The 27,962-nt window shown below is 53.0% G+C and overlaps 1 protein-coding gene across 15 annotated transcripts in view; it reads right to left on the reverse strand.

The window, feature by feature from the left end:
• Positions 1-27,962, reverse strand: part of TCF3 (transcription factor 3) — an 82,008-nt gene that overhangs the window by 40,220 nt on the left and 13,826 nt on the right. For all 15 annotated transcript variants that reach the window (XM_074851697.1, XM_074851705.1, XM_074851704.1 and 12 more), the window contains one exon: positions 342-415. In XM_074851697.1, the coding sequence (XP_074707798.1) occupies positions 342-415 (74 nt within the window). The remainder of the gene's footprint in view (positions 1-341; positions 416-27,962) is intronic.

Here is a 27,962-nt window from a genome sequence, read left to right on the forward strand (position 1 = left end):
GCCTCTCCCACCCTGTGGCCAGGAGCCCCCCTCTTCCCATGCCAAAGCCAAGCACGGGGATGGGAGAGGCCCCAGCAGCCGTGGGGAGCCCACACAGGGTGTGGGTCTGGGGGAGGTTTTTGGAGGAGAAGCCCTCTCCAGGGGGACATCAAGGCAGCAAAGCCTGGGGTCCCTCTCCCCGCTGTCACCCCCGCAGGGTTAACAGAACCAGTGTCCTAAATGGGGCAAGAAAAGCTGTTCCAGGGTTAGACCCAACCTGAGCACAAACACATGCAGTGAGAAGCCAGGGTAAAGCCCCCGTTTGTTTTGGTTGGAGCTCGGTGTTTATGCTTTGTCCTTACCCTTCCTTGGTCAAATGTGGAGCTGTTTTGATCTCCCGTTCCCCAGGAACCTGATCCTGGTCTTTCATCCAAACCTACCAAAAAACAGGAAGAACAAAGGTTACTCTTGCTTTATCAGCAAAGCCTCAAAGGTGTTCTCACAAAATTAACTCTTCCTTCTACAAACAAAACAATATTTTCATTAATAAACCACTTCCACTTGGCGTGACCGATCTTCCCCTCTCTCTTCTCACCTTCCTACTCCAGCTGGGAGTTTATTCCACAAACTTCAAAGCAAATCCCACCACAGCCTGGAAATGCTTCAAAACACAGGACAGTGGGAAGAGGAGAAACAAGTATTTTAACTTGCTTTATTCCACAGAGCTCCCAAGAACCTCTTCTCCCTGGAGACTGATGGCGAAGAGGAGTATGAACTGAAAACTCATCACATCCATCCCGACGCTCCAGTGGGACCCAATATTTTGTCCATGGTGCTGCTGGGTCACAGCCCAAACTCTGTTCCTCATTACACCCGAGCAGATTAAAAGAGCCCCCAGACCTGAAAGAGCCTCGGATGGGAACTGCTGGGGTCCAACATTACCCGTGGCTTACTCAGACTTGTTCAAGGGCATTTGTTACTGAAGCCCCCTCCTGCTCCTGCAGAGGAAGGTGCGCTGCCAACACGGCTGATCAGAGCACGCTCCCGTCAATCTCTGTTTGAGCCATCCCAAGCGTATCCTTGGCAAAGGGGATCCAACCCAAAATGGCAAGGGACCAAACAGCAGGGTTTTGCAGTGTGCCTGCACACACACTGCGGTAGGAAATCGTCTCCTTTCATCATCTGCCAGGTCCACCCAGGCTGCGCTTCGTGGGCTACCAGCACATGAGGCACCCAGGGGAGATGGCGAACGTCCACCGGGACAACAAAACCCCAGGGAGTCGCATCAGCAAAGCTCTCGCAGTTCAAGCTGGTACCACGACTGCAGGAAAGAAACCTTTCCTGGAAGATGAGCCCTGACTCGACTCGGCAGCAGGATTTCCAACGGTGCTGGCCCATCTCCTCCGCTCCGGTGGGTGACCGGGAGTCGGTGAGCGGCAGTCAGCATCTCCCTGGGGTTCAAGAGGGGGCCAGGCAGGGCAGAGGCACCGTTCTGCCCCGCGGCTGCGCTTTGGAAGCGCTACACAGACACTACAACCTCAACCGGGACGGACAGGGAGAAATCCCGGATCTGCAGGAGGCTGAGCAGCGTGGATGGCATCGGCCAGAGCCACCTCTCTGCCTTGACCCACGGAAACCCAACCCCGCTGTGGCCACGCTTGTCACAGGGCGGCACAAGGAACCTCTTGCAGTGGCTCCCAGCATCTCCCTGTGCCACCCCAGCGCCAGGGCCCCAGGGGCTCTCTGGGGTCCCCCTCCACACCAGCTCTTCCAACAACAGCGAAGTGCCAACAGCCGAGGTGCCGGCAGGGCCTTACGGGAGATTTTCTTTTAGGAGCAGAGACCCGCTCGCAGCAGCGGTGACAGCGGAGGCGCAGGACAGTGGCAGGGACGGGGGGTGCGTGCGGGAGCAAGGACACGAAGTGGGGCAGGGTTGCAGGGCGCACTCCAATTTCATTTTAGCAAAGCTGATTATTATGGCAAACACGCTGTGTATTTGTCTCCTCCGCTCCCCTTACTGTTCATTTAACCAGAAACTTCTTTCAAATTACATCCTTCTATTTCTGTGCCTTTGTGTTAATCATTTCCCCAGAGAATTGGTGTTTAATTGCTGTCTAATTTGCATAATTATGCATATTAATCTCTACACCTAATGAATATTCATAACTCTCATTTAGATTTTGTTTTCTAATCAAAAATTTCCAATGTGATTACTGTGCAGAGCAGGGATAAGCCTCTAATAATACCTTGGATACTAGGGAGAATTACTGCCAATTCTCCCACCTCCTACTTCCTAGAATAAACTTTTGCTTTGCTAATGTGTTTTTCTAAAGCAATTCATCTGCATACCCTGCAAACACCAACGGAGATCAGGAGGCAGAAATGCTCCTTCTATTCATTTTGCTTTCATGGGTATTTTTAAAGCTCCCCAACGGTCAGGGCGAAGACATGAGCAGGAACTGCAGTCTCAGGCATCCTTGGCAAACTCACCCCTTTGCGCTGGAAGGACGAGGACCGCAGCACCGACCAGGCTTTGGCTGCGCCCGGCGTCCCCACGAGGCGCCTCGGGAGCCCCAGAATCAGAGGGGAAGCTGAGGCACGGGTGTCCCAATCCCCACACCCACCCCTGCACCGCACAGGACGGGCGTTTGTGGGTGCTGGATCACCCTGCCCTCCTGCAGAGCCACCCCCAGTCCCGTCTCTAACCCACCCAAGGCCAGGATGCACCGGGAGAGGATGCTCAGTGGGGCAGGCCGTGGGGGGGCTCTGGAGGGAGTTTGGGTGCCTGGAAGCCCAGAATGAATTATTTGACAAAATTCCTGAAAAAAAGAAAAAATTACTGCCAGGCCTCCCCAGTGAAGGAGGGAAGAGGAGACAGCAGGTGGTATGGGTGACAAAAGCTGAGGCCAAGAGGCTCAAGTGTCCCCTAGACATGGAGACACCCTCTGCACAAGCTACTTGCACGCTGCGGGGCCACCAGCGCACCCCAAAGAGGGGTCAAAACCACACCGGGTGCTCCGATGAGACGCACGCACCGTGGCAGGTTGTGGAGGACGAGCCTCTCTCCCAGCGCCTGTGTGGGCCCCGCGCAGCCCCCCTGCCCCTCGCTGCTCTTGGGGAGATGTGGGGCTGGGGGCTGGAAACCCCGACCTCCTCCCGTCAGCTCTGCAACACGCAACGGGGCTGCAGGCGCAGCCGCGGCCAGATCCTGCGACAGCAAACCAACCCTCGGGGAAACCCAAAAGGCCTTTTTTTCCTCTCCAGGTGCTGACGTTCACGTGGTCGCGTGGCTGCCAAGGTGAAGAGAGGTTATCGCTCTTCCACCCGAGCGGCACAGAAAGCAGCCCACGGCTCTGGAAGCGGCCCCAAAGGCTCAGCCGCCTCCAAACGTGCCCGTGCCAGCGCACCGCTGCGGGCCAGCCCCGCCGGCCAAAGCTGGAAAAAGAGGTCTCACGCCTTCCCCCGAGCTGCAGTCACCAGCATGAAAGGTGCTGGCAAAAATCTCCCATTTTCAGCCCGCAGGTGTTTTAAGAATTCCGGGATTTCTGGGACAAAGCCAGAAAAAAAACAGACTGTCCGCTTTCAACTTCTGGCATCTGTCCTACATTCAATGCCAACCTGCTCTTCCCTCCCTTCGTATCCAAGTAAGGATCTAAAATTTGGCAGTAAATGCCCTCTGACAACCCTGCAAAAACCCGAAGTTTGGCCAAAAGCAGGTGCTTCTGGAAAAGGCCCCATCAGCAGGGTTTTGCTCCACTCACACCATAAAGTCCCCGAAGACGGCGCCACCACCCAACGCAGTCACGCTCTCCCCAGCCCGCGGTGCTCACCGGCGGTGCCCGGCCTTCCCGTGGGCATCGAGCAGCCGGGCTTGACCCAAATGGAGGAAGAGGAAGGGGAATGAGCAGAAGATGGGGAAGCCTGGGGCGAGGAGCATCCCCGGGGCTCTCCCTGAGTGCTCGCCCAAGGGCACTCAAACATCCCACCCAGACCCTTCTGTCCCAGCAGCTCGGGAGGCGAAGCCAGGAGCCCGGGGCATGGGCAGAAGCTCCCTGGGGCACCCGGCGAGGTGTTTCCTGACTACGGGCGTTGCTCACGCGCTGCTGGGCTCCCCGGGTGAGACAACACCCCACAGGTATCCCCCTCGCCCCCCAACTCTGCCTCACCCCCGTGCACTGATTTCCTGCGCTAAAGCACGCACAGTCCCGGGCAAAAAAATCATAAATCCAAATCGCCAACCGAGATCGTGTCAAAACTCACGTGACACGGAGCTGAATTATGTTTGCACAAGAGAGCTTAATTCTGGCATATCCCAGCTTCTGAGCGCTTGGCTTTGCAACATTTACAACGCTCTTCCAGCGCAGGGTGTGTGTGCAGTTTCAGAGACGCCCATGTGTGCACGCAGCTGTCGGGAGCCAACTTTATTTTAAAATAAACCCATTTTCCAACTAACCAAGTTAAGGCACACTTTCCAATTCAGAAAAGACCAAAATAGGAACTACCTCCTCCTCTCTCCATTAATACAGTTATTAAAAAGCGTACAGATTAATTGTGCATTTTAATAACCCTGATCATGAATATTCATAACACATTTCTTGCTCATGTTCTAATTAAAACATACTAATAGAATAAGATGTAGCTGTCAGACAGTAATTTTTTTTTTTCCCCTTACGATTTTTGTGCCGCAGCTAAGAAGAGCTGATAGACAAGAACCGTCCTAAGCTCTCAGCATGGATAAAAATAATTTGTCCACATCTAGTCTCAGCAAAAAAGCTGTTCACCTGATAACAAGCCGTAGTAAAAGGCTATGCACAAGTGACCGGCGACACAGGGCACCGGGAGCTGTTCCCTCCCCCAGGAGGAATGAAACTGCTTTAAAAGCGAAACTCTTAAACAAGAGAAGACATTAAGGAGCGTGTAGTGTCTTCTGCCCCATCCCCACATCCCAGCAGCCACTTACGGTCCCTCCTGCTCAGTTCCCAGGCTGTGGCTTCCTGTCCTCACCCACGGGGTCCCCAAAGCCGAAAATGCTGCACCAAGAGATGCTGCCCTGGTTTCAGAAACCCCCCGAAAGCTACCCGGGCACACGTGCTGGCCCACAGGCCAGCCAGGAGCCCCGAGGTGTTTTGGAGCTCCGAAACCCCCGATCCAAGCACAGCACCGGGATGCGGCTTGGGAGGGAGCGTGGCTTCGGTGCCAGCCCCTGCTCTGCCCACCCAGACACAGCCAAGGCCAACCTATGGCCTTTGCATTCAAGCCAAGGTCTTTCAAAACAAGCTCAATCCCTAATGACTCCTCTGTGAGCAAAGAAAAAATTGTTTCCCAGCAAGAGTGGTCAGAGAGTGGAATAGGCTGCCCAGGGAGGGGGTGGAGTCCCCATCCCTGGGTGTGTTTAAGGGTCGTTTGGGTGAGATGTTGGGGGATGTGGGGTAGGGGAGAACTTTGAGGAGTCGGGCTGAGGGTTGGACTCGATGATCCTGAGGGTCTTCTCCAACCTGAATGATTCTGTGAAAGCTCCAGGGGTGGGCAGCTGTCCCTTGGGACCCGGAGGACACGCTGGGATGTAGAGCTGAACATTTTGCTCCTGAGACCTCTCGGACACCATTTGTGCAGTAAGATCCAGTTAAACCCTGCACAAGGGATACCCGGAGGAGAACACGCACTGCAGCAAAGCTGCGGTCCAGCAGGCTCAAACGGCTCGAAGGCGCCTGGTTTTCAGTGTCAGGAGGAGGATGCAGCAAGGGGACTGTCACGGCAGCCCCACGGGTGCCAGTGGGGGACACTGCCGGGGATGCTGCGCTGCTCAGGCTGCAGCTGAGCCAGGCTGAGCACTTCCCTCCCCCAGGCCGCCCCTGCCTCCGCAATCTGCCAGCATCAAAGCACCCTCCCTAATCTGATTCCCATCAAAATGACTAGGCTAGACTTTTTTTTTTTTTTTTTTAAAAGTCTATTAAAAATATTTAGGCCAAGCCCCTCGTGTGGCTGGACGAGGTTTGGGAGCTGCTGCAGCTGCCATGAAGACGGCACCTTCCATCTTCCAAGGGTCTACTGGCCACAGGGTGCCCGCAGCGAGGAAGCTGGGTGGCAAATTCAGCTCCGCAGCTGCAGCAGTGCCCACAGGCCAGAGCAGGACAGGGACACGGTGGCAGCTGGGAATAAAAACTCCGCAGCCAACGGCCCACCATGCTTATGTTACAAATACACTTAAGCTCTGCTAGTCCCCAAACCACCCTGGGAGAAGCATGGGGGACCCCGCTCGCCGCCTGCCCCCATCAGAGGTGGGACAGCACGAGCCGCCACGGATAGAGACACCGGTGGCACCGTAATTTGATTTGAAACAGAGGTGACAGAAGGCTGCTTGATAAACACTTCCAAATTAAGCGGCTTTGTGTCCTAATCGCTCTGGCGATCAGCCTCACAGCAAAATCTCTGCTAAAAGGGATTTGAAATCAATAAAATTAGTCGACTAGTAATTAGCTTTAGTCCCAGTCAAACTAGCAAAGTTGTTTTTTCTGGTGAGAGTTGGCTGCCCGGACACACACACCACCATCTCAGCACCCAGGCATCCCCGGGAGAGGCCCCTGGGTGCAGGCAGAGCCCCTGCTCTGGAAAAGTGGGTGCTGGGAGCGGCTGCCAGCTCTGCCTGTTTATTTACCAGCCCCATCCACCCCCGAATAGGAAAAAACAGCTGTGAATGGAAGGCAGCCGGTAGCTGTTTACAGGACGTCGATTGTGGATGGGACTATACAATTTGTTCACTTCCTTTTCCCGGCGCACGACAAAACAATTTTTAAAAAAAAAAAAAAAAAAAAAAAGGCAAAACAAAATCCCCCAAAAGCAAGCGGTGCCAAACACCTGGAGGGCAACACGGGGTCCCCAGCAATGCCACAGGTTGGGAGTCCTCGCCCCAGGTAAGGGAGCTCTGTTTCATCCCTTGAAATCTGAGGTTGGACCAAAGCTGAGACAGCAAGGCTCAGCTTTTCTACTGCCTGGGGAGAAAGAATTTCGGTGGATCTCGCTTGAGAGTGGGCGGTTTCGTGCCTGGACCGCACAGCCCCTGCTGCGCTGGTGGCAGCCACAGCCCGGCCGGCCCTGGGGGAGGGATGCAGAGTGGCCAGACGCAGGATGGGATGGCTCAGATGAAGACAGTCGCTTGCTGGGATGTGCTGCCCCAAGCCCCCAAGTTCGAGGGGTGTGGGGGTGATCCCTGAGGATGAGCACCACAGCGTAACTGCCCTCAGACAAGCCCTGACCAGAGGGACCCAAAGCCACCGTGTCCGGCCCCAGGAAGGGGATGGGGCCACGCTGCCCCAGAAGCTCGGGGCTCCCCAGGACCCAGGTCAGCCCTCTCCCCTGCTTCTCCGTGCTGCAACTTCCCAACTCATCCAGGAGGAGCAAGTGGTCCAGGTGGCACAAGCAGATGCTCTGGACCACGGCAGCCTGGTGAAGCGGAGGGCAGCGACACCTTCCTCCAGATCAGGCACCCGAAGCGGGGACACAAACAACTGCACCAAGACATTAAACAAACAGGTCATCCCGGAGCCCACTAACACAGATCCCTACAAGATTTATGGGGCTGACTCTGCCCATTTATCTTTATGATGATGGATGTACTGAGAATTCGAAGCCAAGACACGCACATCCACCCTGCACAGGCCCTGTCCCCAGGGAAGCGCCCGCTGTTCCCTCCCCGCTCCCCAAACGCGCGCTCGTGGACAATTTTTGACTTAAAAAAAGCTGATGCCACCACTTCAGTGATCATTAATTCCTCCACTTAGCATCTGCTCTGGCATCTCCTGCGCTGTATTCTGGTTCAGCAGTTTCTGCACAGTTCACACTCGGAGCTGGGTTTTAGGAAATGTTTGGGGCTGGGGAAAGATGGGAGCAGTTCCCAGGCAGAAAGTGGGTCCAAGCCCCATTGGCTTTGGGAGAGGGATGAGTATGGAGAGAAATCAAACCTAGAGCCAACACACAAAAAAAAAGCCAGAAAGAGGGGAAGGTGGTCTGGGAGATGATGCACATGGCATTTCAAAACAAAGCTGCATTCACAGCTTCTGCTGTGGGTCAGGACGCTGCTTCGCTCCAATGTCACAGCCCACGGGCAGCCACTCTCAAGGGACAGGACAGGCTCCAAGGCAGCCCCTGGGCTGGTTCCGGGGGTGCTGGGGTGACATCCCATAAATGCCCCAAAAGAGAAAAATAAGTGTACAAAATAGTCCCCAGCACAGGGGTGAGGAAGGTTTGGGGGGGGAAAAAAAAAAAAAGAAAACCCAACAAGCAAATTCAACCACCTTTTGTTTGTAGTTGTTTGCAGACCCTACAGGAAGGTCCCCATGGCATTTTGGGGGGTGGCTTTTTGGTAATCAAAATGAGAGCTTAAAGTTGTAATTAAGGAAATTAATCACCTGGACCAGCCCAAACCTCGTCAAAGCCTTGCAAAACAACTGCACACACAGTGCCAGCGGTGGGACAACGCTGCACCACGGCATGGCCACCGCCACCGGTGTCTGCAGCGTGGCCAAGGACCGGACCCAGAGTCCCATGGCTCACACCAGTGGCGAACTGCTGGGCTACCCTCTTCCTGCAGGACAGGCCAAATGACAGCATTTATTAAAGTAACAAAAAGCCAGTGAGACCAAGCGAAGGCAGCGAGCCCATCGGGCCTCCCGAACACAGGGAAGAAGCCCGCTCCCTCCAGCGCAAAGGCACGGCGAGCAGGGACAGTCCTACCTCCCAGCCCCTAGGAAAGCCAGCAAGATGCCACAGGGAGAAAGAAAACAAACCTGTGACGACAACCAGAGGGAAGAAAATAAACTTTAAAGCTCAAAACACTTCCCCCAGCTGTAAAAACAAAGGCACAGCAATGACCAAACAAGAGCACAAAGGAGCAGCATGAAAAGGGGACGGAGGATAACACAGGGCTCGACCAGTCGGTGCTTTCAAAGGTCAGCAGCCTGCCGGACGAACCCACCGTGTCCCTTGTCCCCAGCCTCTCTGGGACTAACCTACTCATGTTCCTTGTCCCCAGCCTCCATCCAAGCCCAACAGCCCATCCACACTCTGCAAGAAGCAGGATGTCAAGGAGGGTCTAAGGGACAAAAGTGGAGGGAAACAGACCAAGAATAACATTGATTTGAGTCAGAAGGATAACAGGTGTCAGAATTTGCTTTTTCTTTGCTAGCACCTCGCATCAACGCATGTTTTGGAGGAGCAGCTCCGCTACCCTCCTTGCAGGTGGAAACAGAGGCCCAGCGTGAGGTGACAGCAGGAACCCCATGGCCACTGGCCGGGTAGCCCTGTGGTCCCACTGCACCATGACAGGGCAAAGCAGGGCTGCAGGGACCAGGGAGGGTGGGAGAAACACGAGGGGCTGCCCCAAGTCCTGGGGATGAGCCTGTGCCTGGACACGAGCCATCCACAGCTGCTGGTAGCAGCTTGTGCTAAAACCAACCCTGCAGAGGAGCAGGGAGGCGGCTCAGACCTGACCCCGCAGGACCCCCCTTTCCAGGAGGGTGCCACGAAGCACCTCAGCTGTCCCAAACTGCTTTTCAGCAGGAGGCTGAGGAACACACCCACACATCGAAAACAGGCTCCAACTCAGGGCTACTAAACCTCAGCGCAAAGAAACACAGTGCTGGACACCAGCAGTGCTGCCCCATCACCTCTCCTGCAGCCCTTCAAGACAAGTGCTGCCAACACACCGCTCCTCACAGTGATTAATTCTATTAATTAAATATTAAAACCCATGGAGCTATGAGGAGCTTGAAGTCCATACGTGTGTCTATAGGACCTCTGAGGGCTCCTGGGAACTGCAATCCTGCAAGCAAACTGAAACGCAAAGACAGCCCTGTAGAGAACTTCTCCTCATGTTCTGCATCCCATGCAGTCAACATCAACATGCTTGCTACCACAAAACCATTTAAATTCAGTAAATATAGGCTTATTCACAAAGCAAGGGGTTATATTCCATTAAACAGAAAGCTTTGGGGAGAAGAGCAAGAGTAAATCCACATCCTGTTTTTTCCAGCTCATTTATTTTACCACAAAGTTGCACACTCATGAAAGATGCAGACACTCGACACTAATGCACGTATTGTTGTCCAAAGAAAGAATTCATTTTGCTGAGCACGCACAGCAGCCCGATGCCAGCGAGGAATGAAATACGACGGCTGCAGGTCCCCTGAGACGCTACGTATTGACCTTTCGTATTTCGCAGGCAATTGTGTGTTTTGCACATACACACAGATGCGCGGAATCGGCGCATACACCCCCACTACTTTACTTAGAAGCATATACCTCTATTTCCGCTCTAATTTGCATCTTTCCAAGTATTGTTTAATTTGCAATGTAAAATAAAATTACACTATCAGAGATGCAACCAGAATACTGTCCTTTTGCTGGGGAATAGAAATCTTTTCCCACTGGGTTTCCATTACTCACCAAGCAAAAAAATAGGGGACAAAAGCCTGTTTACTTATACCTGACCAAAAAAAACCTCAAAAGTTTGCAAGAGAAACATTTCAGATCAAACAAAAAGGCTTTCCTTGGCGGCTTCCCCAGGCTGTGTCCAGCCCTGCGTACGTGAGCCCTCCCAGCCCACCAGCACCGCCACGCTCCAAAGGCAGCAGGTAGGGAGGCCAGAGGCAGTTAAAAATTAGACAAATTAAAGACCGTTTCCAAATAATGTGGAAATTACGTGGGGAAACGGCCAACCACACACACACACACACAGAGTCACAGTGGCCTTGGTAGTTTATCTGTAAGTCTTCTCTTAGCGGGGAGAGGGATGGTGGTTAATGACTTGTATGCTCTATTGCTAACGAGCCAGCACTTCGCCTAAAAACTTCCTCGGAGCAAGAGGAAAAAACAGATCCCAAAGGGGAGAGGAAGACTGAAGCACACACACATCCAGGAGTGTTTATTCTAACCCAAAACGCAGGGGCTGCAATCCTGCGGGGTCCTGGGCAGCCCAGAGCCCTCCGGGTCCACCAGCAGCGCAGGATGCCCCTGGACCACACAGGATGCGGCCACGGGGCTGGCTAGGATAGCTAACGTGTTCACCCAGACGATGATTCAGCCCACAGGAAGGATCATCTAAGAAGAATTGTTCGACACAATGAGAAAAACTTTCCCAAACAAAGTGTTCTCAACACCACCTGCCTGCCTCCCTCCGCGGGGCTGGGGCAAGCCCTCAGCTCCAGCTTTTGTTTGCAAATAACTTCAAGACTATGGTCGCCACAACAAAGGTTCGTCTTTTCGCCTTCTCCTTTCCCGAGACGAGTGCTGCCGAGCACGCAGCGGGCTGTCGCCTGCCATCCTGCGCCCCAAGAGCAAGCCAGCGGGCAACGCAGAAGCCACCAACAACTGCCTGCTGTCGAAACCCCCGGCCAGGCCCAGACACAGGGCTGCAAACTTCAGTAGCCGAATATGGCCCAAATATACAAGCCAGGCTTACTAAGGCGTCCCCAAAGCAAAAGCAAATGCCAGCAGTACACAAGGTGCAGAGTGCTGGTGATAACTGTGTACAGCCAAGTTTTCCCTCCCAGGCACCAGTTCTTACAGAATTTGGTCAACATGACACAGCATGATGAGATATTTACCGTAAGAACAGTTTAAGGACAGATGTGACCTATTTAGAGCTCTGCCAAATATTTCTGTAATTGAATATACCATCGATTATTTAAATTGTATTAAAAAGGGCTGTATTCGATCTACTTGCTACTAAGCAGCACATTTCCATGAACCACAACTCTTTTTTTTTCCTCCTTAAATATAAACACTTCAAGATGTTAACTTGTCCCTTCCCCAGCAAAGAATCTACATCTTTGCATAACCATACTCCATGCCCCAAATTCCCCTTGTACCCCTAAAGCCAAACGGCCAAGTCACAGAAAGACCTTACTTGAAAAAAAAGATATAAAATCATCAGCTTTGTTTTAAGGTCTACAAAGGCTTATAGCGTAGATGGCGTGGAGCCCATCAGGCAAGGTCTGAACCAGCCTCTTGACCTCAGCAGAAATCAATGATGCATTGCACCATCGGTTTAGGCTGTCAGTCAGCCTCTGAGACCCTGTTTCTATTCAGACGTTGGCCAGGGGACACCAAAAAGATGCTCCAGCCCCTTGTTCCCTGGTTCCCTTTGTACATAGAAGCAGATCACAACACCCATCTCCAAGCGGCGCTTGGCAAAGAGATTAAGGGACCAAGCTGGTGGTGGTGGGTTGGTTGTTTTAAAAATCTGCGTCTGTCACCTGGTCTGGTTCAGTACATAGACAAGTATCTGGGGCCAGCTCAAGGGAGGGGACAGAAATGGAGGGGACGGGAACAGAGGGGACAGGAATGGCTTCTGCCAACAGCAGCGTGGATGCATCCCACATTCAATCCGTTGTGGAGGGAAGGTATGAAGCATCCAGCTCAGGCTGGGAAGTGTCACCCTCAGCAGACACCTACTTCTAGTCTCCTCCTGCACTGGGTGGGACTACAACTTGCTTGGACAACGAGGACGTTGCTGAACGAGCGGAGGGGAAGCCCATCCTTACCATCCCTTTGTCAACAGGCTGGGCACACCGGGCGCTCCCTCCGTGAGCCCTGCGGCGGGTCCTGTGCTGACCTTCACAACAGCTTTCCCTCTCCCCGGGCAGACCTGTCAATACCATGGATGAGGTGCCAGTAGATGGCACTCAACGTGTAGCACCACTCCTCTGTTTTACAGGACTAACCAACACTTTTCTCCTGCGGTGCACATTTCAAACCATTTCCTGGGTGCAACTTTAGCGTCACTGAACAACAGCCAGCAGAAGTTGGTGCTCCCTGGTCTGATCTCTCATGATGAACAACAAAACAAGCCCTGAGAAAAGCCACCGTGCAGTTCCTAGGAAGCCCCACAAAGATCTCAGGCAAGCAGGTTTTCTTCTTCTGACTATTACAACACTAAGGAGCAACACTTCACCTAATTGACATCTTTCACATTACCCTGGGCACGCACAGACCCATCGTTCGGGTTGTGGATGGGTGATGCAGCGCTGCCAACAAGGGTGGGAAAGAGTTTTCTCCCCCTGCTCTGCAGCCGGCGTGGCGAACCCACGGAAGCATCCAGCCCAGCTTCATGCACCGTGTCCGAGCCCTTTAAATGCTCTTCACATCAGTGCTGTGTGCTATTCAGAGGAACAAGTTGGAGACAAAAAGAGACCTATTAGATTATCTTGTCTGTGTCTCCTCTACATGATGTTTCCTTTTGTAGTGCTTTTGTCTAGACAAGCAGTAACACTTCTTATCAGGAATACCAATATAACTGTCTAGTAAAATTGACCATTAAGAAGTTTCTCTGATATTAAAGCTTGCTTTCTCTTAACTACAAGGAACTCAAAGGAATTTTTTCCTCCACGAACAAAACCAGCTGCACCAGCGCCCAACCTGTAAGTGCAGACGCTCCGGTTGTCTGAAGGGGGTTAAAAACCCGGAGCTCCACAGTTTGTTGCGATGGTGAGAGTGGAGCCACGTGGCTCCCGGCAGGCCCAGGTGAAGCACTGTGTGTGCTCAGGATGAGAAGCTGCTGCCCCACAGAAAAGCGGCTGCATTTTCAAATGCAACTTTGGAAAGAATATATATATATGTATAAAAATGAGGAGGGGGGGAAAAAAAAAAGCAAGCCATGTCTAGCCTCAGTGCTGCAAGGAACATGTGAAGGACCAAAGTCATCACCGAACGACCGGAGCACCTCCAGCACGTGAGCTCTGCCGGCAGCTCCCACCTCCACCCCTGGGAAGCCCCTGGGCCACCCCGGCCACAGCCCAAGCTCCCCCTGGCTCCTCATCGCGCCGGGTTCATGAGGTGATCGAGGCATCGCAGCACTCGCTGCTCTGGAAGGAAAGGGCCCTTCTCACCCTGCATTTCTTCACAGAATCACAGAATCATCTAGGTTGGAAGGGACCTTGAAGATCATCTAGTCCAAAAATTTATCTTGAGCAACCTCTGGGACTCACCGAACTTTCCAGGGGCTGCTGAATGTGTAAGACAGCAGGAAACCCAACGAAAACCAGTTCCCCATTTGGAGCACGATGTGGCCCAGAAGCCCCCAAGATGGGGCAGGCCAGGCCGGATGGGAAGAGGAAGACCTCAGCCGGCAGCAAGCGACTGTCAGTTCAGCTGTTTGCAAAACCACAGCTCCACACCTCTCGCCTTTCAGGCGACGCGAGAGCCCCGTTTGCTTCTGCCACCGTGGCAGAGGGAGCAGGTCAGAGGCTGGAGGGGACAACCACCTCTGTGCAAACTGCCTCAGCTGCTCCACTGCACCCCCTCAGGGACAGACAGAATTGAGGGGAAAACAAGCCAGTTCTAACCCTCTCTGGTGCCCAGGATCCACCACACTCAAGGGTTTGGCTGTCCAGCTCCTGCCCACGCTGCTCTGATCAGGACAAGGAGCACATCTACCTCTGGTAACCTCGGGCACGGAAGTTTAACTCTCTCAGGGGAAGCTAATTCTGAGCTTGCATGTTTTTTTCCATCCTGCACATTCCTCCTTATCTTAGCAGCATCCCAATGCCTCAGTTTCTCCCTGGCATCCCAGGTGGAGCCCTGTCCAGTACGAAGCACACAGCATACTGCCTCACTTAAACACAAGCCCACGTTTATTTAAAACCAAGGGGTGTAGCTTTTCCAACCTGCAGCCCACCTCCTTTCAGAGCAGGCACCATTTGTAGTGATTCCGATAAACTGGTTTCTCTCAAGTTAAAAACTAGATACACACGAGCCACTCGAATTCAAGCAAGACCATCCGCAGTGAGCTGGGCATCGGTTTGATTCATTTCTAAAACCAGCTGAAATGAAAACCATCCCACAAGCCCCTTGTAGGGCAAGGAAACCCCACATCCAGGTCATGTTACGCACCCAGCTACAGCAGTTAACCGTGCCAGCCGCCGGCTCGTAGCACGGGGACCACGAGTCACCATCTCAAGAAACCATCGGCTAGCAATTAACTTTGTTGCAGGCTGGAGCCAGCCTCTGGCTACGTACCCTTCTCCTCTTCTTGCCACGCCACTCGCCGCAGCTTCCTTTCATAGGTTTTAGGGGACTTACAGATATGTTATGGGGGAAGGCAGGGAAGCAGCAGAAAAAGATGAGCTCTTCTTGCAGAGCCATGCATCTTGCTCCCAAAACAGGATCGTGTGTCCTCAAGCAGCATTAACGCTCTCTGCTCCTGCCCAAAAGCAGAACGGTACCGAAAGGCAGGTACGCAGAGCCGGGGGAGGAGGAAAGACGGAGCCTTGAAGGCTTCCAGCCCACCTGCCTGCAAATCGCTCGAGAGCAGAATTCCCAACTGATCTGCTAAAAATTATTCCTTCGTACTCCATCCTCCCACCCTCTGCCAAAAAATCCCAGCACCGCCAGATATCTGGCAGGAGGACCTACCCCAAAACGGCTTCTTCTGGGATGCCATGTCCATGGAGTAGCTGGCAGCCGAGGAGCCCAGCGCCCCTGTGCCGAGCGATCCCAGCCCCGGCGCACTCCTCCCACCCGGCCGGCAGCGCCGGGGAGGAGCGCGGCTCCCGGTTCCTCCGTCCCTGCCCACTCCGGCCTGCCTTTGTTTGGGGCACTATAAAGGAGTTCACTCGAAGGACAGGCAAAGGCAGTTAAAAGAAAGTTAACAAGGTTTATGGAGTGGATTAAGTTCACCAGGGGATTTTATGATGCACTGCCTGGAGAGCAAAGAGCACCTCAGCAGCATCTCTTCCACACCAGGTTCCCACAGAGCCCTGGGACAGCCTGAGAGAACCCAGGGCAATGCGAAGTGCAGGGAAAAAGTCACCAAAGTGCCTTAGTCATGCTCTTATCCACAGATGTTATCTCCTTAACACAAGCCCTTTTAAAGACCAGGGTCGGGACTTAGCACCCTCCTGCTAGCAGGGCTCCCAACCGAGTCTGCAGCAGCGGCTTCTGGAGCAGTTGTTTGCCCTCTAACAAAAGCCATCTCCACCCAATCCTGCGTGGCTCTGTTGTGGTGATACAGGGTATTTCTTTGGCACAGCCCTGGTCGCTGTTTATTGTCTTGCTTTCCTTTATCTGCAGATCTCAAAGCATTTTATAAATGTTAAACCTCAAAGCCTCTCTAGGGAACAAAACTGTTTCTAGCTATTGTACATATGGAGAGACTTGCCCAAAAATTAGGGCAGAGCTGGAAATGCAGCAGCAGAGACCAGAGCTGAGACAGCCTCTCTTGGCATGATATAAAGCGACACAGATTATCCCTTAAATACCTGCGTGGACAGACACATCTCCAGTTATTAACCCACATGTTGTCGAGCCGCCTCTTGAACGAGCACTCGCGCTCTCCAGGTCTGAAAGCCTCGCACACTGGAGCGCACAACAATCTCTACAACTGGCAATCCAAACCACAACGTCTCACTAATCTTTCAGTTTTCTTCTTTGGGTAAAAAAGCACCAGTCCTACAGTTTCAACTTTTTAGAAAATTATTTAAAGAAAACAGAACAAAAACCCACAATGCTTTTAAAAATACAAAGCAAGCTGGGGGAGAAGTGCTGTTCTCTATTTTTGAGCTGACCCAGAAGGGCTGGAAGAGGCAGCGTGCTGTAGGAGATGCTCATGCCTGGCTCTCCTTGCCATGTGGCGCATGTCCTGCTGTCAGAGGTCCTAAGCTGCAATGGTTTCACAGTGGGGAGCGTAAGTCACAGCTCCCCATCTTTTCACTCAGCTTTATTTTCCGACTTGAATTGAGAGGAACCTGAGGAGCGGCAGGAAGTGGCAATTCGGTGCCATCCAGGCTTGGCTTTTCCCACCGCTCCAGGGAAACGCTGTGGTGAGCTGGATGGTACGGGAATCATACCAGATCACTGCCTGTAGACTCCAGCTAGAGAAGAAAATCGAAATAATCCCACGTCTGGGATGAGAAGGAGCCAGCACAAGGGGAACAGCCGCTTGAAAACCTCATAGGAACGAGAGCAAGCAGCAGCGGGAGGCAGCCCAGCAGCCGGCACAGGCATCCGCTTGGATGCACAAGCTCCTGTGTGACCTGAAATCGCTCTGCTTGGGCTGTAAAAGCTTTGGGACCAGCTCTTACGAGAAGTGAGTTAAACACCGGGCCCAAAGGACCTCCGATTTTGACTGCAACAAGCAATCTAGAGAGGACCGCAGAAGTTTGCTGTGAGCCCATGGCTGAGACCTCAATTCCCAGGCTCTTCTCGGAGCACCATCTCTCCCCCAAGCCCAGGATCTCATGTGACACTGCTCCAATTTCTGACCCATACCTAGTGCTCTACACCACAAGAAACCTGGAAAAGCAAAACCAGCTACAAAGAGTATGTAAAAACCCCACAGGACAGAATTCATGACTCGTTTTCCATTCCGAGCTGCTCACATCTGAGTGGCGTTTCCAACACGGCAGAGCTCCACTTGGATCAGCTTCACGCTTCCCTGCGGAGCTGGGCAATTCCTGGAAAGTCAGCGCAGGGAGAGCAACACCTCTGTGCCACTAGTCCTGAAAAGGGAGAGAACCGGAGACAGGCCGGGCAATCGTCAGCCCCTTCCACTGCTTCCCTGCAGCCCTGCTCGGGGAGGGTCCAGAGGCAGAGGGGCTACGGGGCAGTTCTTACCAATGGGGAGAGGGTAAGCAAGGGCGTGCAGGCACCTCGGCTAGAAACAGCAGCTTAAAAATAAACAAGCACTGAGTTTTGACTTCTGAACTAATAGAAACCGAGAGGACTTCTGCAGGATCTCTGCTGACCACAAGGCAGAAAGACTTCTTCCTCTTCAGCTGTTTTGCCCCTGGGTCTCTTTTGCAGGTCGTGGCTGCAGCCGCTCTAACCTCAGAGGCTGCTCGTTACATCACAGCTGAGAAGCAGCTAACGAAGGAAACGCAACTGGGATGGGCACCACCGAGGCTCCGGAGCATCCCACTCAGCCAGAAGGAGAATTCCACTAAACCAAATCCAAAGTGGAAGTCTTATGCCCCGATTTCAAGCAAGAAGATCCAAAGCAAACCTGGGCTGTTGGGGCAAGGAGGAGCTGCGGATGGCAGCCCTCAGGGTTCCCCAAGGAAGCTCAACCTGCAGGTCCCTCCCAAAGGTTCAGCTCAGCTGAGTTCACCAAACCACCCACCCTGCCCCTTCTCTCCATTTTGCACACCTTTACTACCCACTGATGTCCAGGGAAGGGCTTAATTAAAACCGTGATGACTGCTAGGTCTTGCAATATCAACAGCGAATTAAGTGCAGGCAGATGGAAAAGAGGAGGAGGACAAGAACCAGAAGAGCTCCAGGATTTATGGCAAACATTGCCCCGATGGGACCACGGCCACCAGGCACATGGCCACATGCACAAGGACACCAGCTCAGCACCCACTTCTTCCATGCCCACCACTGCCACGTCCCCGGGGCTGGATGCGCCGCTTCTGCCAGCACGGAAACTGCTTTCGCCCCGCGCAGCCCCGGGCTCTGGTGAGACCTTTGCGTTGCCCCAGTTAACACCTTCAGAGGGGCAGCAACAACAAGGCTGAAGCGGAGCTCAAAGGTGCAGGTCTGTGCTGTAGCCTGGACCACACCAAGCTTGCACCCGGGTTTCACAGCACCCCGAGGCGCCCAAGGTAACTCCCGCAAGTGCAGAGGCGCTCGCCCTCCCGTTATCAGCGCTGCCGGAGCCTCCTGGTCCTCAGCACCTGCGGGGCCGACTCCAGGCCCGGGGAGAGCTGCTCGTGCCATTCGAAGGTGGCCCAGCCCTCCCGGGGCACAGACCCCGGCTTTTCCTGGGAGAGTTTTTAGAGTTAAAGCAACACCGGTAGTGGGATTGTCAGCAGCACAAATGCACAATCAGGAGGGGAAGATGTGGGGGGAAAGCATCCAACTGGCGAATATAATACTTGGAAGGAAAGGCAGATTTTAAAAAAAATAAAAAATGAGGGGGTGGTAAAAAAAAATCTCAGGAAGTCATCTAGTCATTCCTGCTCTTTGCTCAAACAATAGACTCGGGATGCTGGCTAAGTTATAAATAATCCTGCTGGCTACACAACACAAATACAAGACAGGAGCAGGGTAACTATCAGCTCAATGGAAAGTGAGTCACTACCTTCTTACAGCATACCCAAAAAGGGCAAACACCACGGCCCCGCTCCTGCTCGGCGGGGCTGGGCCGGTGCGGGGGCTCCGCTGGCCGGTACCTCCGTCCCGGGAGGGGAGGAGCAGCTCGGTGCTTCAGGAAGCCACAGCCCGCGCGGCTGCGAGACGCAGGCTCCCCGCGCCACGGTGTGCTTCTGCAGCAGCGAGGCTGCCTCCAAACCAGAGCCGACCGCACAGCCTGACACTGGGGGACCGATGGCAAGAAGGCGCTCAAATTGGGGAAAATAATGGGAAGCCACTAACTCCGCAACATCCTTCTCTTTTTAGAAGGGAAGTTGCCATCGCGAGATGATTTGGCTGAGCTGTTTTCCAGATCGCTCCTCCGAAATCTGAGAGCGAGCAGAGAGATGAACAAAGCCAACGCACCTCGAGATGCTGGTGAAACCGCCCCAGGGAAGGGCCTGCCTGCGAGGGTCTCTGCCCTGAACACGGCACTGGGGGACATACACAGCCCCTGTGGCCTGGCAGCTCTCGTGGGGAAGGGAAGACCCATCTTTTTGGGCACCCAGGACAACCTCGTGGTTGCTCCGGGTCCGTGGCTGCCCACGGCATGGAGCACGAAGTGCAGCAGCCCTTACACCAGGAGCAGGGTGCCACACGCATGGCCACAGTAGCGAGAAGCCCTTGTGCCAAGAGTAACTGAGAAAGGCAAAGATCTTCCCAACTGGACACTTGGATAATTTGGAAGTGACATAAATTCTCCTTTTCTTTAAACCAAAAAAAAAAAAAAAGAGCTTCCTGACTTGTTATTCCATTACCCAAATCTGGAAATGTAATCATATTAGTTCAGCTGCATTAACACAACAAAAAACCCCAACAAAAACTGTCTTAAAGATTGAACTGATCTCCAAGGGGCCAAGAGAAAGGAGAACAAAAGTCAGAAACCTGTGGCAACCAGCTCCCCCTGCAAGCACCATGGCCAGCCCAGCACCCAAGTGATCCTCCAAAGACAGATTCACAGAGGCAGAGGATGTGAAATAATCAGGATATGAAGTGATTTTTAAGGGGTTTTTTTGCCAGGTAGGTGAGGTAAAAGGTCACTAAGAGCTGTGTGAGCACACCCAGCTCAGCAACATAATGCTGAGCTCGTTACAGAGCTTAACTCAGTTTAAAACGTACCTCAGACAAGGAGAAAAATCCAGCCTCCAGCCAAGTGGAAAGTTCAGGCAGCTCTAAGAGGCTGTGGGGATGCGCTGCCACGGACCCAGCCACCGTACGGCTCCTCAAACAGCTCCTCTTCCAGCAGCCCAAGCAGCAGCGAGATGCCACCGCTCCTGTTCTACAGTGGCCGGGGAGCGCTGCCCCACGCTGCTAGAGAAAGCGACGGCCACAGGAAAACCACGGCCCCATCTGGGAAGGGACTTGGAGCTGCCACCACTCCAACAAACTAAAAATAAAAAGCCCAAAAGCTTCAGCCCCCAGCTAGGAAGCAAAGCCCTGCATGCCAGGAGACAAGCTGAGGCACAGGTGCCCCAGCCCCATCCACGGCCGGCTGGGAAAATCACCCTCACCACGCTCCGGCCACGAAGGCAAAGGCGACTCGGAGCCTGCACGGCCGAGGCGTTGACTTGCCTTTTGAAAGAAAAGGTGCCTGTCGATACCAAAGTCCTTGTTAAGTCAGCAAAGGAGATTACAAACCTACGAGGACAGAGCAGCCGCGGCTGAAATCCAAACACACGGGGAGGCTCGGCAGCAGGCTCATCTCCTCGGCCACGAGCGGAGCTGCCACTGAAAACATGTTGCTCAAGAGTAAATGTAACCCCTCTCCTTCGGAGCCTCTGTGCTTCAGAGGACACGGGAATGACCACGCAGCCAGACAAGTTCACTTAAGGTTTTAGAGGAAAGGTGCGAACAGTTTGAACCACGGTACAAGGAATAAAGGAACCTTGCTTTAAAATTTTTTCTTTAAAAAGGGGGAAAAAAAAAAAACAAACAACCACATGCAATAGGGAGGCACATCCACCTTCCCACAGCCTCTCGGGCCATTCATCATTTGGATAAAATCCAGTTTCACATTGAAATTCAGCTGGACTTTCAAATGCAAATACGAGGAGAAGAGCAACATATGGTAGAGGTTAGTACGTATTTTTCCTAATTAAATGGCATACTGCTGTTTTGTATAACAATGTTAACGGGGCATTAAGAAGCCTTTGGAAGAGAGACCACCTCACTTTAAAAAAGGAAAAAAAAACGTCCCAGAAAGCAGAAGGGGCCCAGGACCTCCCCACTCACCAAGGAGTGGTCACACACTCACCACCACAAGGATGGGTTTTGTCACTTGTCACAGCTAAGCCACCCACCCCCCCGGGTTGCGCAGGACGAGGCAGAAAGGTGGGAGAGGTGACGGGCAACACCGGTGTCCTCCAAGGCTTGTCCTGCGGGAGTTTGGCTGGGTCTTCTCCCAGGCCAGAGTCACGATGGGTTGTCCCCAGGGTCACCCCTGGATGCCACCATGTCTGTGACCAAACTGCACAGCGACAGAGACCTGGGAGGGCTTTTGGAGGGGGAAAAAAACCTTGCTGATTCCTCATCCCCAGGGATGAAGGATGGGCAGAAGATGCTTCAAAACTCTTTTGAGAAGGAGAGGAACAGTTCTGCCTCGCGTGGTGGCCAGTGTGCTCCGGGCAGCTGCCACCAAAGCTGCTGCCCGACAGTTCCCAAGAGAGGCAAGTGCTGCTGCCAAAGGAGACCCCATGGCTCGCTGGCAGTCCCCAGCACCCTGCAGACAGGGGACCAGCACCCGCTTTCCTGGAAGGGTCTTTCCATTTAGGACAGGCCAAGGTTTTATAGCTGATTGTCCTTTATCTCGCTTGGTATGAAAAAAAAACACCTCCACATGCATCCTGGGGTGTTGGAGGCTGCCCTTCCTCCAGCCTCATCCCCACATGCTCTGAAATGAGGCCTGTTTATTTATTTTCAGTCCCTGTCTAACCATGAAGACTCCCCTGCTAGAAAAAGCTTATGCCACATTAACTTCACCTCCCTCTTGCTCCTGACGCAATCTCCAGCTAAATTTAGATGAAGACATTGCCTTAGGTCACTTTGGAGGTGGGGATGTGCTTCTCAGGGTTAACAGGCAGATGGACAGTATTTTTTTTGATTCTTCTCCCTGCTGGCTTTGGAGCTGGGCTACTTGGAGAGTTAATTGAAAAATTCAAGATTTTAAAAAAAGGGGGCAGATGTCCTGGACTGCCTCTTTCCCTCCTTTAGTGAGGGAGCAAGATGCTGTGAAAACATCCTCCCTCCAGAAACATTAATCACAGCAGCGAGAACAGCATCAAAACAGCAGCTACAAAAAAATTCTCCAAAGCTGAATCAAGAAATTTTCACTCACAGTCCAGCTTTTTCCTCTTCTGGTGTTTCTTTGTATGTATGACCACCCTGTAAGGCCACTCGGGACAGATGAACCCAGAATCTCTATGGCAGATGGCAAAACTCCCTCCTACATCCTACCCCAAACCCAGGTCGAATCGGTTTTAAGATGACAAAGACGTAAAGGCCACTGTGGCTGCTCCTGCCACGTCCTGGAGAGGACAGACCCCGGGAGCCGCAGGCGTGAGCTGCCTGAATTCTGCCCTGGGCTCGGATCCTCTGGCAAAAAAACCCCAACAGTGACAAACCCCTGGGCATGACAGCGTCTTCCACTCTGGGTGGGGAGGTTGGCCCGGTCCTAACTCCCCCGGGGAGCGCCGCTGGGGTACGTGTCCCCCCGTGTCAGCTCGCTGCCGCCGCTGCCACATACACACGTTTCGGTGCCACGAGAGCCCTGTGCCCCAGCTTGCCTCAGGTGATCTCCTATCCTCAGCGCTCGCTGTGCTCCCAGTCCCCTGTACAATTACGCATTCAGCACCACAATATATTTCACACTGTATTTCATGCCTCATTTGGCAACAAAATTAATTAAACTTTAAGTCAACACTGAAGGAGTGCAGTACCTTTCTTCCCTCCGTGGCATATATAACTCAATTTGTTTAAGCTAATGTGCTAATCAAGACTTGCAAAGTATTTGGGAACCTTTTGGCAGAAGGTTCTCCGAAGTGTGCACCGAGACGCTCTCCGTGCCGGCTGGTCTCTGCTCCGAGGTCTGGCAGGGGCACAGCAATCAAGTGACTGACGACAGGCTGTCTGCAACCACCCTCTGGAAAAACCCCGCTTTCTTAAAATGCAATCCCTCCCCCAACAGCGCCGCTCACCAACAGGTGCCTGCATTCAGGCCAGCACATCGTCGTAGGGGTTTTTGCAGCCCCCGAGCTGCCCAGCACGACGCCAAGCAGGTCACTGCCCATCCTCGCCTGCCAAGTCGATCAGGTTCAGGCAACTGCACGGACTCAGCTGGGCTGGTGGCCTGGGGATGTGCCGGGGAAACCCCAGCACCCTGTCCCGACGCTGCCCAGGTCCCTCGTCCTTGCTACACTGGGAGAGGCGGGCGAGCCAGCGCTCCTCCTGGGAGCCTGTGTGCTGCCACCCCCTTGCCATGCTCCTGGGATTTCTCAGCTATTTGGAGGCGCTGAGAGAGAGGGCAGGATAATCCCAACCCACGCGGCTGGGAATCCAAGAGGCAGATGTGGGCAAACTTTTTGGCATAACTGAGACAGCTGCATCGGCCGCACGTCCACCCCTGGCCCACCACTCGGCAGCTCTCCGCGCGATGGAGAGGGCGCGGGGCAGCCGCCAGCACGCGGGTGGGCGAACCACGAACCCCTCCGCTCCTGCGCCCGGAGCAGGTAAAACAGGCTGAGCAGAAGCAGCGAGGAGCCTCGCTGGGGAGTGAGCGCCAAGAAAAAAAAAAAAAGAGAAACAGCAGCCAGCAATCAGCGACCTGGCATTTACCCGCACACGATCCCTGCGCCACAGGGGAGAGGCACCAAACCCGCTCCCAGGAGCACGGTGTGTTTTTCAGGCACCGTCTCGCTCCCGCTGCTGCCGGGGCAGGTTTCCAGCTGATGCAGCCAGATCACCTCCGCTCCCGCAGTTGGTTTATGGTGCCACGCTGCTGCCAACGGGCAGATCAGCCCGGCTCAGGCGATCATCTCGCAGCAGCCTCAGCTATGAGGGGACGTGGTGTTTCCCCAAGAGGGCTTCACCCGCCCATCGAGTTTAGTCCGTGGTGTCTTCTTGTGCTCTTGGGTCTGCGGCTCAAAGCGCTCGGGATCCTGAGACGCTCACGACTTCACTGTGATGACCACGGGGAGGCTTGTGTCAACATTTCCTTCTTCCAGCTAGATTGGTAGATTACCATCATCTTCCTACTTGTGAAAATGTCACTTGTGAGTAATATCATTATTCGGTTGGGTTCGGAGTCTGCTCTTCTGTTAGAAGAGCATCAAAACTACCACCTTTAGCAGTGATTTTGGGTGCTAGTGAGCAGAGAAGAGGCATCCTTCAGCCATGTAAACACCGGAGAATGTAGTGCCAGGTTAGAGATGAGGCCATCCAGAGTAACAAAACAGCACTACGCATTAAATCCATCCCCTCAAGACACCCATTTGCTGTCTCAAACTTTAAAAAAAAAAAAAAATTTCCAATTTGAATTTCAGTGCATATAAACATTAACAATGGAGATGCAATAGGCAGAGTAACTGGTCACACGCGGGACACGTGCTGGAGTAGGGCACCCTACAGAGCATGCAGAATTTGAAATTAGCAGCAGCGAGGTCCAGCAGAAACGCTTGCCAGCCCTGCTGGGCCCCTTCCAAAGCCATCTCTCCCCTTTGGAAAGGGCACAACAAGCGTGCGAGGCCTCGAGCTGGGATGCTGAGCCAAAGGCTCAGCCCCGCACCAACACGTGCCGCTCGGGCAGTCCTGCGTGAGCGGGGTTTGAGGTGGGCTGAGGCAGAGCTGCTGCCACCCAGCACCAACCCCCCAGCACGCTGCCCTCCAGAAGATCCTCTGTAACGAGACCCCGGCCCTTGCGATTGAGAAGACAGCAGTACGAACAAGGCAATGACATTAGGCATGCAATTAATACACAACCAGCTCCTCTTATTAAAAGAGAAGCAGGTGCTTGAGCTTGTACACGTTCTTTTGAAACACAGAAGGTTCACTCCGAGCCCAGCTTCATGTCAGCCTTAATCCAGGCAAGGCATGTGATTTTTACATAAGATACACTCATCTCATCATAACCCCTCCAACAGGCACAGTTTCACCAGTACTGAATTGTCTCATCTAGGGAAGGAAAAAGCTCTGCCGGCAGGAGATAGCTGTACTGCTTCAGCTCTTCTGGCAAAGTTAAAACTGTGTGCTTAAACAAGGTCTGTGTCAGATTTGCAGTTTCTAAACAAAAGCTGTCACTTATCTCAGTACAGCTTCAGCTCTCTGGCACCCCCGACATTCTCTGTGCTCTTTCCTAGTTCAGAATCTCAAATCCAGCCAGGAGAACTCTTCCCCGGGGTGGGAGACAAACAAAAAAACCCACCCAAAAAACCCTCCCCTGAAAATGTGCACCCTTTCACCCCCTGAAGTTAAACACACACCAAGACAGGGACTGGGTTCTATCTGCCTCTCCCCGGCTGCCGGAGAAGCAGTGAGCTGCCGTCAGAGCATCCCCACTGCCCCAACAGCACCGTCACCTTCTTCCTGTTCTTCCCAGGCTCACTCCTCACGTGTCCGTTAGAAACTGCCTGTGCCTCTGGCAGGACACCACCGCTCTCAGCCTTGCCCGAAAATTCGAGGGAAAAAAAAAAATAAATTTGAAGAGAGGTGAGAGAGAGAGAGAGAGAGAGAGGACGGCCTTCACGTTTCAACCTCACTGCAAAGGCGCAGGAGAAACAGCTTCTCAGGTGGGGAAGCCCTGGGAGCAGGAACATGCACCCCAGGACACGAGGATCAGAGATGCAACTGGGGTGTGACGCTGGATTAAGGGAGACAGGCGTGAAGATCTTCCCCTGCCATTTGTTCCCCCACGCTTGCTATTTCCTGCCAAGCCGTGCTCCCTGCCCCCAGCTTTTGGGCCCTCCAAGTCTTTTCTTCCAAACCCTGTTTTCTGTATCCTGGTTAACGGGACCCACCCCACAGGAAAAACAGGGAGCAGAAAGGGGAGAGGAAGGAGAACAGGAGCTTCCCGAAGGCAGAGACAAAAACAAAGCAGAAAGCTGTTTAACGCACCTGACTAGCACGTGGGAGATGAACTTCACTGAAAGTCCTCCAGGCTTTGTTACTGGAAAGGTTGGGACTGCAGCACCCTGGGTGTTTCCCTACAACACCCTCAGCACGCTGGCAGCATCCTCCTACACCCCAGGAGCAGGCTCTGCCGGCGGCAGGAATGAAACGCTCCAGGGGTGCGGAGAACAGCGGAGGACTGCGGGGATTGTCTCTTGCCAGGCTCAGACGACCTCACAGCTTTGCAAGCTTGACTTGTCCACGGCAAGGCTTTTTTTTCTTTGATAATGGCTAAAAAGTAACATTTACTTTGAAAGAAACCATCACGCCAATAGGCAGGCAAGTCAATTTTTCTGCTTTGACTTTTTTGTTGTGGTGGCTTTGTGTTTAGTGACAGTTTTGCAAGCCTGCTGTATGGGCACGCACGCAACCGCAACATAAACAAGCAGCCTGAAGTATGTACTTTAATGGAAAGTGCCAGTTTTAAATATCAAGTCACATATTGCGCACCTCATGTCTGCCTTTCATCATCTATCAAAATAGCAAGTAAAGCCCATCACTCCCACTTCAGCATAAGCAAAACATGTGGGAACTAGAGGCAGTTAGTAGGAAAACGTGATACATCCTTACTAATAAAAGCTCCTGCTTTCCTCACTATGGTAAATGGTTGCAAATGCGTTTCTGCAGCCTGAAATCCAATTGCTGACAGCACGGCAACAGAAACGCTGCGCTTAGCTCTTCGCAACTCTCTAACTTCGATGCTTTTACCTCACCCTGCCGAGCTGGCCGCCCCGCGAGCGAAGCGGAGCCCAGGGCAGAGCCACCGGGGCAGGCACCGCGCTCCCAGCCGCTGCACCAGAGCCTCCCCTCCCCACCTTGGAGCTTCCTAATACAGGGCTGTGTGCACGCACAAAATAATTAAATCTTCAAACAGCTCACCCATAGCACCAATTAAAGAGACAACCTCATCTTTCATAGAATTTATTACTTTCAGTGCTGTTGCCACAGGTATCTAAGTTTGAACGTTGTTTAAAGCAGGCTTTCAAAGGGGATACAGACTCACCTACCTCCAGGGAGAATGCATTTACTTTGTTCAGTAGACTATAACTTAAAATTTGTTACATGCACCAGCTTGTAACTCTTTGAAAAACTCCCCGGTTAGCCAGCTTCAAATGTATTTTATGAACTTGCCCCGATCAAAGCAATTCCCTCAACAATGAGCCTCATCTCACCATCTCACTAGCAAAAAAACACCGAACAAATTTTGGGGGTGGAAATCACAGCACAGACGAGGAGGGGACTCTCCCTTCCAAACCCACCTAAGAGATCCCAAGCAAGGGAGCTCCCCTGAGCACAAAGCACGAAGGAAAAAGACATTTAATGGTGAGTTCACTTACTCCAAAGGGAAAAAGAAAAAAAAAAAAAAAAAGCTGTTTTTTTAATAGAGCTTTTATTTGTTGCGAGCAGAATCGTCTGTCAGCAGGAGAGCGCCTGGGCTCCCGTTTCAAGAGGACACAAACCTGGCATCGCGCACCATTTCCGACGCGGAGGGGAGATGGCTGCACGCTCTCCGCATCAACCACGGATGCGAAGCGCTGCTCCGGAGGTGCTCTGGGAGCTGCGTTACCTCACACAACCATTTGCCTGGGTTTTATTTCCCTGCTCCGCAGAGCCCCGGCTCATTTGCTGAAGCAAAGGCGCAGCTGGCACGCACCGACCCTGCCGAAAACCCAGCAGCCACGAGGTGACAGCCCCGGCAC

Source organism: Strix uralensis, chromosome 27 (assembly GCF_047716275.1).
Source record: "Strix uralensis isolate ZFMK-TIS-50842 chromosome 27, bStrUra1, whole genome shotgun sequence".
Lineage (NCBI taxonomy): Eukaryota > Metazoa > Chordata > Aves > Strigiformes > Strigidae > Strix > Strix uralensis.